The sequence below is a fragment of the Oncorhynchus gorbuscha genome, linkage group LG09 (genome assembly GCF_021184085.1).
Source record: "Oncorhynchus gorbuscha isolate QuinsamMale2020 ecotype Even-year linkage group LG09, OgorEven_v1.0, whole genome shotgun sequence".
NCBI lineage: Eukaryota > Metazoa > Chordata > Actinopteri > Salmoniformes > Salmonidae > Oncorhynchus > Oncorhynchus gorbuscha.
Window position 1 is genome coordinate 79,774,194 of NC_060181.1, and position 11,675 is coordinate 79,785,868.

Here is an 11,675-nt window from a genome sequence, read left to right on the forward strand (position 1 = left end):
TTTGTGAATTGCTTTGACTGGGGTTATATATTACACCGTGAGACCAGAACAAATCCAAATGTATTAATATACTAAATGTAAATAATGTACACATGGATTTATTTATAGAACAGTTTAGTACAGTTTCTGAACACTGAACCACAAGGCATATTTTAATATTCTACTCTAATCCTACCTATACCCATCCTTAGTTAGAACACAATGAGTTACTGAACATCAATTCACATACAAGATATTACTGGACTGTCAAGATCGTCATGGGAAGAAGTGGACCAAAGCGTAGCGTGGTACGTGTTCATTCTATTTATTTATTTATTTATTTAATGAACACTGACAACAACAAAACAAATACAAACGTGACGTTCTGCAGGGCAAAATAACAACCAATGCAGAAATAAGATCCCACAAATGAAAGAGGGGAAAAGGACTGCCCAAGTATGATTCCCAGTCAGAGACAAAGATAGACAGCTGTCCCTGATTGAGAATCATTCCCGACCAAAACAAAGAAATAGAAAGCATAGACTTCCCACCCGAGTCACACCCTGACCTAACAAACATAGAGAAAAAAGGATCTCTAAGGTCAGGGCGTGACATGGACAATGCCAAAAGTTATTTTGGTTGTGGCCAGGGCATACGTTTTAGACTCGGCATCAGATTCATAATCATCAGCTTTTTTTTTGCCAGCTTGCACACAATCAAGTCTCCAAAGAACAGAGAAGTGACACAGACAAAACCAAGCCCCTCTCGTCTCAACATCAGGATTGCAATGGGTTGTTTTTCTGCTAGACTATATCCTATCTGTTGATGGTGTTAATATCTGTTGAATGTTAATTAGGGGTATTTGTTACCACATCCTGTAAAACAGCATGTCTCTGTCAAAACCACACAAGCTAAATGTTTGTTCATGTTCGCTAATCTCCCCGTCTGAAAAGCTCAATGTGATAGTCATCAACATCTTCCCTCTTTTGTTAACACACCGCAGTAAGTGTTACATTATCTGTGCAGAGTGAGATAACATTCTAGATAGATATAGATATCTCTTCCCATTAGAATGCATTGACTTGTCTTACTAAGGTAAATGATTTTAGTGCTCTGGCAGATAATATGGCAGCTCATTTTTCCTACTTTAACCTAAACAAGTTTCGAAACAAGTCAGAATATCTTAAAACAATCAAAATGATCTAGATGCATATTCTGGGTTAGCTAAGTCAACTCAAAACAAGTAAATGCAGTGGGATCAACAACAACAAAAATATTTTACAATACAAAAAATAATCTAGGTAACATTTACATTGTTTGCAGTGTACGGAGAGAGTTTGTTCAACACAAACACTTATGCACATATAGCATAGGCCAGCTTCACATCTATTAGCTGGTAATGACACATATAGCATAGGCCAGCTTCACATCTATTAGCTGGTAATGACACAATAGCACATCTATTAGCTGGTAATGACAGGCCATATAGCTAGGCCAGCTCACATCTATTAGCTGGTAATGACACATATAGCATAGGCCAGCTTCACATCTATTAGCTGGTAATGACACATATAGCATAGGCCAGCTTCACATCTATTAGCTGGTAATGACACATATAGCATAGGCCAGCTTCACATCTATTAGCTGGTAATGACACATATAGCATAGGCCAGCTTCACATCTATTAGCTGGTAATGACACATATAGCATAGGCCAGCTTCACATCTATTAGCTGGTAATGACACATATAGCATAGGCCAGCTTCACATCTATTAGCTGGTAATGACACATATAGCATAGGCCAGCTTCACATCTATTAGCTGGTAATGACACATATAGCATAGGCCAGCTTCACATCTATTAGCTGGTAATGACACATATAGCATAGGCCAGCTTCACATCTATTAGCTGGTAATGACACATATAGCATAGGCCAGCTTCACATCTATTAGCTGGTAATGACACATATAGCATAGGCCAGCTTCACATCTATTAGCTGGTAATGACACATATAGCATAGGCCAGCTTCACATCTATTAGCTGGTAATGACACATATAGCATAGGCCAGCTTCACATCTATTAGCTGGTAATGACACATATAGCATAGGCCAGCTTCACATCTATTAGCTGGTAATGACACATATAGCATAGGCCAGCTTCACATCTATTAGCTGGTAATGACACATATAGCATAGGCCAGCTTAATGACACATCTATTCAGCTGGTAATGACACATATAGCATAGGCCAGCTTCACATCTATTAGCTGGTAATGACACATATAGCATAGGCCAGCTTCACATCTATTAGCTGGTAATGACACATATAGCATAGGCCAGCTTCACATCTATTAGCTGGTAATGACACATATAGCATAGGCCAGCTTCACATCTATTAGCTGGTAATGACATAGCATAGGCCAGCTTCACATCTATTAGCTGGTAATGACACATATAGCATAGGCCAGCTTCACATCTATTAGCTGGTAATGACATCTAGGCCAGCTTCACATCTATTAGCTGGTAATGACACATATAGCATAGGCCAGCTTCACATCTATTAGCTGGTAATGACACATAAGCATAGGCCAGCTTCACATCTATTAGCTGGTAATGACACATATAGCATAGGCCAGCTTCACATCTATCTATTAGCTGGTAATGACACATATAGCATAGGCCAGCTTCACATCTATTAGCTGGTAATGACACATATAGCATAGGCCAGCTTCACATCTATTAGCTGGTAATGACACATATAGCATAGGCCAGCTTCACATCTATTAGCTGGTAATGACACATATAGCATAGGCCAGCTTCACATCTATTAGCTGGTAATGACACATATAGCATAGGCCAGCTTCACATCTATTAGCTGGTAATGACAATGACATATAGCATAGGCCAGCTTCACATCTATTAGCTGGTAATGACACATATAGCATAGGCCAGCTTCACATCTATTAGCTGGTAATGACACATATAGCATAGGCCAGCTTCACATCTATTAGCTGGTAATGACACATATATAGGCCAGCTTCACATCTATTAGCCAATGACTTCACCAGCTTCACATCTATTAGCTGGTAATGACACATATAGCATAGGCCAGCTTCACATCTATTAGCTGGTAATGACACATATAGCATAGGCCAGCTTCACATCTATTAGCTGGTAATGACACATATAGATAGGCAGCTTCATCTATTAGCTGGTAATGACACATATAGCATAGGCCAGCTTCACATCTATTAGCTGGTAATGACACATATAGCATAGGCCAGCTTCACATCTATTAGCTGGTAATGACACATATAGCATAGGCCAGCTTCACATCTATTAGCTGGTAATGACACATATAGCATAGGCCAGCTTCACATCTATTAGCTGGTAATGACACATATAGCATAGGCCAGCTTCACATCTATTAGCTGGTAATGACACATATAGCATAGGCCAGCTTCACATCTATTAGCTGGTAATGACACATATAGCATAGGCCAGCTTCACATCTATTAGCTGGTAATGACACATATAGCATAGGCCAGCTTCACATCTATTAGCTGGTAATGACACATATAGGCCATAGGGTAATGACCAGGCCAGCTTCACATCTATTAGCTGGTAATGACACATATAGCTAGGCCAGCTACATCTATTAGCTGGTAATGACACATATAGCATAGGCCAGCTTCACATCTATTAGCTGGTAATGACACATATAGCATAGGCCAGCTTCACATCTATTAGCTGGTAATGACACATATAGCATAGGCCAGCTTCACATCTATTAGCTGGTAATGACACATATAGCATAGGCCAGCTTCACATCTATTAGCTGGTAATGACACATATAGCATAGGCCAGCTTCACATCTATTAGCTGGTAATGACACATATAGCATAGGCCAGCTTCACATCTATTAGCTGGTAATGACACATATAGCATAGGCCAGCTTCACATCTATTAGCTGGTAATGACTGGTAATGAATGACACATATAGCATAGGCCAGCTTCACATCTATTAGCTGGTAATGACACATATAGCATAGGCCAGCTTCACATCTATTAGCTGGTAATGACACATATAGCATAGGCCAGCTTCACATCTATTAGCTGGTAATGACACATATAGCATAGGCCAGCTTCACATCTATTAGCTGGTAATGACACATATAGCATAGGCCAGCTTCACATCTATTAGCTGGTAATGACACATATAGCATAGGCCAGCTTCACATCTATTAGCTGGTAATGACACATATAGCATAGGCCAGCTTCACATCTATTAGCTGGTAATGACACATATAGCATAGGCCAGCTTCACATCTATTAGCTGGTAATGACACATATAGCATAGGCCAGCTTCACATCTATTAGCTGGTAATGACACATATAGCATAGGCCAGCTTCACATCTATTAGCTGGTAATGACACATATAGCATAGGCCAGCTTCACATCTATTAGCTGGTAATGACACATATAGCATAGGCCAGCTTCACATCTATTAGCTGGTAATGACAGTGTTCACTCTGAGCTGCCAACATGACATTAGGAAAATGACTTTGACTTAAAGTAACAAGTCAAGTAATGTAAGGACCTCAATGACCTATTGGCTGGTCTGCCACTTTTGAGTTTCCAAACTGATATTTATATGACATGCATAATAGTATTTCATTACGAAGGTAATAATATAACTTAGAGAAAGAGTTTCCTCTACATGTTAGGGCCCATTGTACAAATTCAATTCAATGACTTGGAACAGAATGACAGTAAGAACTAGGATTTGATTTGAATCTCCCACACAACAGTTATTGCTGTTTCATAGAGTTTAGAGGCTGTTTTGTACTCTGTGGTCATGTGACAGGCACGAGAGGAAACAGGCGCCACCCCTGTGTGGGAGATTGTCAGAAAGAGAGATGTACAGAGGAGAAAGGGGGAGAGGGAAGGATTATTTAGTTTATTTAGGGGCGCTTGTTACGGTAGAGTAACGTCAGTAAAGGGATGAAAGGAGCGTCTGCTAAATGACTTAAATGTAATGTAAATGTAGGTGTAGATCAGGACAGAGACAGACAGCTTTTATGAGAGCAGAGAGATCAACTCAGATTTAGAGTTTGGGGTACAGAGGCAAGGCATGACAAACCGTACAGTTATGACACATTGAGACGAGGAGACCGAATTGAACAAAAATAGAGGCCACTTTGGGGTTCAGGGATAAGGGTATAGGGACCAGGGGGAGAGTTTAGGGTTTATTTTCGTTTTTTTGGGGGGTGGGGACAGGTGGAACGAGCAGCAGTGTCTTGATGAGTACTGCATTGCTGTCAGGAGTCATAGAACGAACAACCACAGAGATGGGGAACACATGGATTATAGGATTCATCTCTCTCCTGGCTATTTCTGCTACCTGGAGTTTGGAAACCGGTTTGGGCATCTCATTACTTCATTTTGTTTATCCGTCTGGTTTTGGTTTCTGTTGACTACCGCGTTAAGAGATAAATTATTCATAAAACATTCAATGCATTGCTATAGCTTTAATATGATCTGATGAAATATCATACAGTGAAAATGTGTATTTAATGACTGAACAATATAGCTGAAAACTATGCTCTGACTAGGGAGACCCTTGCTTTAGATTGTAGACTGTGTGGGCTGCTTGTTGAATCTCCGAGGGCTGACGATTACTGTGACATGAATTGAGAATTCTGCTATGATTGTTATTTTGAGGTCAAACTAAAAACCAAGTCAGTGGAACAGATTTGAATGATTAGAAACAAATCTAATGGAACCTTTAAAAAAAATAGTTCCATTTGATTCTACCAATGGAAGGAAAATGCAGAGTGCCATATAGTAAAGACTAGAATATGTGGGTGGTGGCATGCTTTACAGAGGAAGGAATGCATGTTTTCTCCTGTGTTTGAGAGGAGATTGAGACAATGATACAGCTTTCCTCCATGATGGGGGGACTCTGAGGAGGAAGTGATATTACGAGTCAGGCACTGTATGGGGGTCGTGTGACTTTCTGTAACCACCATAGAGGTTGCACCTGTCGAAAGTAAACATAGACAATAATAAAGGAGCACGCTGTGACCCAGAAAAAAAAACACTTCAGAAAGTTCAGTAACCTAACAGACAACCTTCCATGATATCATGTCTTAGGTATGACACGGGGGGTTGTTTAAGAAGTGGAAAGTATGGTTATAAGCATACCTACAGTATATGTCTTGGAAGCTAGATACTGTATGTAATATTTTATTTCCTTACAAAAACAAAAATCTAAAATACTTTTACTAACAAACTAATTAACTTTTCAATAATGGCCGAAATAATATCACTGGACATTTATGTAAAGTCAATAATGAAGTCAACCTACTTCCCTTACTCAACACTTTTTCTGATGCTGAGCCTTATAATCAACTGTTTTGATTCACTCTTCTATCAGTCCCATGCTTCAATGATTGCTGGATTGTTGATTGTTCGTGCACTTGATGAAATCACTAACTGTGTATGCTAATGCCTGCCACAACGTTTTTCTGACATGCTACTGTATACCACTAACATGCACATTGATCCGTCTCTCAGGACATAACAACCACATTTCTGTGACCTCTCACACTACCCCTCCTTCCACTACAATTACATCTACAGAACTTCGACTGCACGGTAAAAACCATTATGTCTAACCAAACCTTCACTGGTGCCACTCTATTAGCCTAAACTGGCATGGGGTCACATTCATGTTAAGAGAAGAATGGAACTTTATTTTCAGAAGAGTAGAAAAAGGAAATGATCTGTATTAGTTTCCTGTTCCTGGGACGAGACCGGTTAGTCTTTCATGACTCTCAGAGATAAGGCTTTTAGACTGGCATAGCCCAATCAAGCTTCTCAATATACCATAGACCAGTCTTGTACATTTTTACAGTGGTATCAAAATATGATTTTCAGATAACATAAAATGAATTTATGCATTTAGTCATCTTTTTATTGATTTTGTATTCAATCTTAAGTCTTTTAACATAATTTCCCCAGTTGCCAGAAGTGAACATTTTCATCTAGGCCATGAGGTCATCTTAACGTGCTGCAATAAGACTTGGAGTGAAATGATCTACACCATCTGGAAAATAGACCGGGGTGGAACGGTGTGTCAAATATCATCAGGTGTTAATGACCAACCTCTTGACTCATGCAACGATGGAAAAGTCATGCTAAACACAACCAGTGGTGAATCATACCTACGCATTCCTGAGTTCTCAATCAGTGATGAGGGATTCTATTACTGTGAGTCAGTATACAGAGGAGGGAGCAACTCTGCAAACATTAAGGTATCAGTTATAGGTAAGAAACTGTTTTTTTCTATGCATTAATCTGTAGCCTAGATTTTAGGATTATGTGATGTATGTCATATTTTTATTCCAAGTTAGTGTAGCCTGTGTTGTGTAGTGTAGGACTATACAGTAGGGCTGATTCTTCCCGCCTTCCTACCCCCTGTGTGAACAGTAGCTCCTCCCACAGTGTCTGCCTGGCTGGAGTGGGAGGGCAGCAAGAGGGTGGCTGTGTGTTTAGCTGAAGGGGGGAAACCAGCTGCCTCCATCTCCTGGAGGAACACATGGAACTCTACTTCAACCACAGCCGGCACTATAAAGACCATACAGAACCAAGACGGCTCCTACTCTGTGGAGAGACGGTTGGTCCTGCCTGATGTCATCCCTATGGGCAACCTGACCTGTGATGTCAGACATCCCTCCTGGGTTGAGGTGCATACTGTGACACTACCGATCCCTAAAGGTAGAGACTGCTATTGTGAACCACATTGTTTGAGTCTATAAAATGCAGGTTGGGCGGAAGGATACTTACTGTATAATTAATATATCAGTATTTTAGAATAGGAGTGAACATCATAGCTTTTTTTACATTTACATTTACATTTAAGTCATTTAGCAGACGCTCAGAATGATCAGATTATTATTATGAGGCATTATGAAGTATGGGAGTTGGGAGAGATAATTAACCCCAATTCTCAAATGTCTATTAGAGGACGTTACTGCATTGGCATATTATTTGAAATTAATGCATTGTGAATTTCACTGTGAACATGACTTAGAAGTGAAATCTCAATGTTTATCAGATTGAATGTAATTGAAATACAATGGGATGATAATAGGTTTATTATGACTATTATTATTTATAATTGTATCTCCCTTTCAGCGGCCTCAATACCCTGGCTACATGTCATCATCTCCGTGGTAACCATCAGTGTCATTATGGCTACTCTGGGTGGTTTATACTTCACACAAAAACACCTCTGCAGAATTAGGTATGAATACAAATTATTCTGTTTTTTTTACATCATTAATGAATACAAATGTTTTTTTTCAATATCATTGCTTGTGTAATAAAGAGCTTTATCTGTGTATTCACAGCCCCGCCACACCATCTGAGTCCAAGGCTCCTCAGGTATGTAGAGTATGCACCATATCCTGCATTATGTTTCATGTCTTAGTTAGCAGTTTACTGTAAATGGTGATGATTGTGTGTGTTTCTCTCTCAGTCACAGGACTATGTGGAGGAAGTAGAGCCCTATGCCAGCTACGTGCAGCGTGTCAACTCCATCTACAACTCCTCTGCAGACCTGTTCACATAACACCCCCCCCACACACACACACACAGGCAGGCAGGCAGGCAGGCAGACAGACAGGCAGACAGGCAGACAGGCAGACAGACAGACAGACAGACAGACAGACAGACAGACAGACAGACAGACAGACAGACAGACAGACAGACAGACAGACAGACAGACAGACAGACAGACAGACAGACAGACAGACAGACAGACAGACAGACAGACAGACAGACAGACAGACAGACAGACAGACAGACAGACAGACAGACAGACAGACAGACCTCTGTACACCACTCTTTACAAAGTTGGAGGTTGATGAAACTGAGAAAAGCCACAATGAGCCAGTAAATGACACAGGTAGATAGGACATGACGCAGAGCTTCAGGTAGGAGAGGAAACCCTCACAGATCACGCCGGCCTGTGGAGGCAGATGAAAAGGGATTCCACCCAGCAGACGTGTGGCACCACTGCAGACACAGCCCCCACTCCCCCTGCTTCTCTACCGAACCACAGGCCTCTGTCTCAATGATAACCTTGAGAACTTGCCTCACAACTCCTAAACTTTCCTTACAGATAACTATATAATAATGACATCCTGGAGACGTGAGATGATGGCCAAAGATTAGACAGTTCTACAGAGATTTCTACAACCAAAGTGACATGTGGGCAGATCAGAGATGATCTTTCCAGTTTCCTAATTTGCACACTGAGAACTATGACCGTGTGTAGTCTGTGTGTAGTCTGTATACCACAGCTCTCATAACATACACGTTTGACTGTTCCCACACCCCTGTGTATCATGTGCTACTCGTGGGCAAGAGTGCAATTTTGAGATGTTTAATCAAAATCAAAATGTATATTACACTGAAGCATGATTACATTGTTTTTGTTGAGTTAATATTTATGATTGAATTTAAATATCATGTTTATTATATTTCTTTGTAATAACAACAGATTATTTACATTAGAAACTTACACCCTGAGCTGATGGTAAAAGGACGTGAAGCACACACCACATTCTCTGTGGTTTGATTCAGGAGAGAATATTTTGAATCTGAGAACCAACTTTACAACTAAGCTTTTTTAATTGAGTCAGTTGCTTTCAATTTAGAAAATGTGTATGCATGTTGCAGAGTACCAATTATACTGTGACATTCGGTGGAGCCTCTTATTAAAATTGTCCTGGGCCTAATAGTAAAGACGTAACTTAATGCAAAAAATGTATTACATTTTAATGTGGCATGAACACAACAACAACCATGTTGTCATCTGTTTGTCAAACAAATCACTTCCAAAAGTAAGCTACTTGCGGCTGCCCACATTCATCCCCCAAAATTCCAGAATCCAAACAGTGCATTGTGCTCGTGCCATTTGATTCATGGAAGGAGATATCTGTAGTGCTATTGGTAGTGCTATACTTCCAGGGATGTGTCAGAAATATTTTTTGGCCATTTTCACAGCCATAATTATGAGCGCAATAGCTGAAGGTGGTGGAAAAGGTCTGACTTTTGATGAATAAACAAGTTGTAGGTGTGATGAGGGCTTGGACACTCACTGGACAATCAACACATTCCATGGCTTAATACTGCATGTGTTTTTCTCAAGTTTCGTAGGTTATTGACTGTCTTCGCATTGTCATAAACTCCAATTCAGCTGGGGCATGGAATGTTTTTGTTCTGGTCCATTGTGGATTGATACTACAGTTTATTATTTAGTGTACAATAACAAATAATAGCAACAGTAAAAAAAATAATAATCCAGTACTCAATAGCTTATGTTTGGAGCATTGGTAGTCAACAATAAGTAATCCTTCTCACCCCCCTTTAAGATTTAGATGCACTATTGTAAAGTGACTGTTCTACTGGATGTCATAAGGTGAATGCACCAATTTGTAAGTCGCTCTGGATAAGAGCGTCTGCTAAACGACTTAAATGTAAATGTAACATTGTTGTAATTGGCTTCAATGAGCCTAGCCTACATGTCTTTACGCATCATACTTCACCTAAAATAAAGACTACTAAACTCCTGTAAATGTTGTATTGCATGTGTAAAGCTAACGAAAGCATACAGGTCGCTGTGGTGGGTGGTTTATGGGGCTTTGGTGACAAAACAGATGGCACTGTGACAGACTGCATCCAATTTGCTGATTAGAGTGTTGGAGGCTATTTTGTAAATGACATCGCCAAAGTCAGGGATCGGTAGAATAGTCCGTTTTAGAGGGTATGTTTGGCAGCATGACCGTCCAGAGTAGTGATACTAAATTTACGCCTATACGCATCAAATTAGCGTGTGCAAACGTGCTAAATAAAAAGCTGCAAGCGGTCCTGCACAAACCAAATTAACGTCTACAGCTGCTAAAAATACACCTACACATGCTAACTCAACGCGTTCTTTAATATGCTAATTTTACCAGCCAAATTCCCTAGCTCCTCCTTTCATTAAATCGGTGTACAGTCAGTTTGATGCAACAACACCACAATTGAAGATGGTGAGAAGGAACTTCCTTATCCACTGCAAACAGACCCTAAATGACTGCACTCGGCAACTGCTCTCCGATAATCCTGAACCTGATGCCCTTCAGTCCACGTTAACAAGGTTGGTTTTTAAAAATACTATTATTATTAATCATAAAATTGATCTGCTAGCTAACACAGAGGACGGATCTGTATATGGCTATGCAGCTATGTGGGAGGCTCAGACACTGAGACAGCAGTGTAGGTAACTTAGGCCTACAGTATGTGTCGCTAATATTGTATGTCTGATTACGCCAAGGGAGTATATATTTTGTTGTAATGAATGCTGGTATTTACAGTGCCTTGCGAAAGTATTCGGCCCTCTTGAACTTTGCGACCTTTTGCCACATTTCAGGCTTCAAACATAAAGATATAAAACGGTATTTTTTTGTGTGAAGAATCAACAACAAGTGGGACACAATCATGAAGTGGAACGACATTTATTGGATATTTCAAACTTTTTTAACAAATCAAAAACTGAAAAATTGGGCGTGCAAAATTATTCAGCCCCCTTAAGTTAATACTTTGTAGAGCCACCCTTTGCTGCGATTACAGCTGTAAGTCGC

The 11,675-nt window shown here is 40.1% G+C and overlaps 1 protein-coding gene across 3 annotated transcripts; it reads left to right on the top strand.

Annotated features, from left to right (window-relative positions):
• Positions 1-4,891: 4,891 nt before the first annotated feature.
• si:ch211-214p13.9 (cell surface glycoprotein CD200 receptor 1-A) lies at positions 4,892-8,661 on the top strand. 3 transcript variants are annotated; one of them, XM_046361150.1, is made up of 7 exons: positions 4,892-5,400; positions 6,559-6,639; positions 7,006-7,311; positions 7,474-7,761; positions 8,182-8,290; positions 8,397-8,430; positions 8,525-8,661. In XM_046361150.1, exons 1-7 carry the CDS (start codon positions 5,283-5,285, stop codon positions 8,615-8,617), a joined length of 1,029 nt encoding a protein of 342 aa, XP_046217106.1. In that variant the 5' UTR covers positions 4,892-5,282; the 3' UTR covers positions 8,618-8,661. The 3 variants fall into 3 exon arrangements, with proteins under 3 accessions (XP_046217106.1, XP_046217107.1, XP_046217108.1); XM_046361151.1 differs by having other exon boundaries at positions 7,477-7,761; XM_046361152.1 differs by lacking the exon at positions 6,559-6,639.
• Positions 8,662-11,675: the final 3,014 nt, after the last annotated feature.

Bases quoted from the DNA above. Each gene is read 5' to 3' on its own strand.
- si:ch211-214p13.9 (XM_046361150.1), top strand. From the start codon at position 5,283: ATGAGTACTGCATTGCTGTCAGGAGTCATAGAACGAACAACCACAGAG. The intron at 5,401-6,558 runs GTTTGGGCATCT...TCCGTCTCTCAG, and splicing joins TACCTGGAGTTTGGAAACCG to GACATAACAACCACATTTCT. The intron at 7,312-7,473 runs GTAAGAAACTGT...CTGTGTGAACAG, and splicing joins CATTAAGGTATCAGTTATAG to TAGCTCCTCCCACAGTGTCT.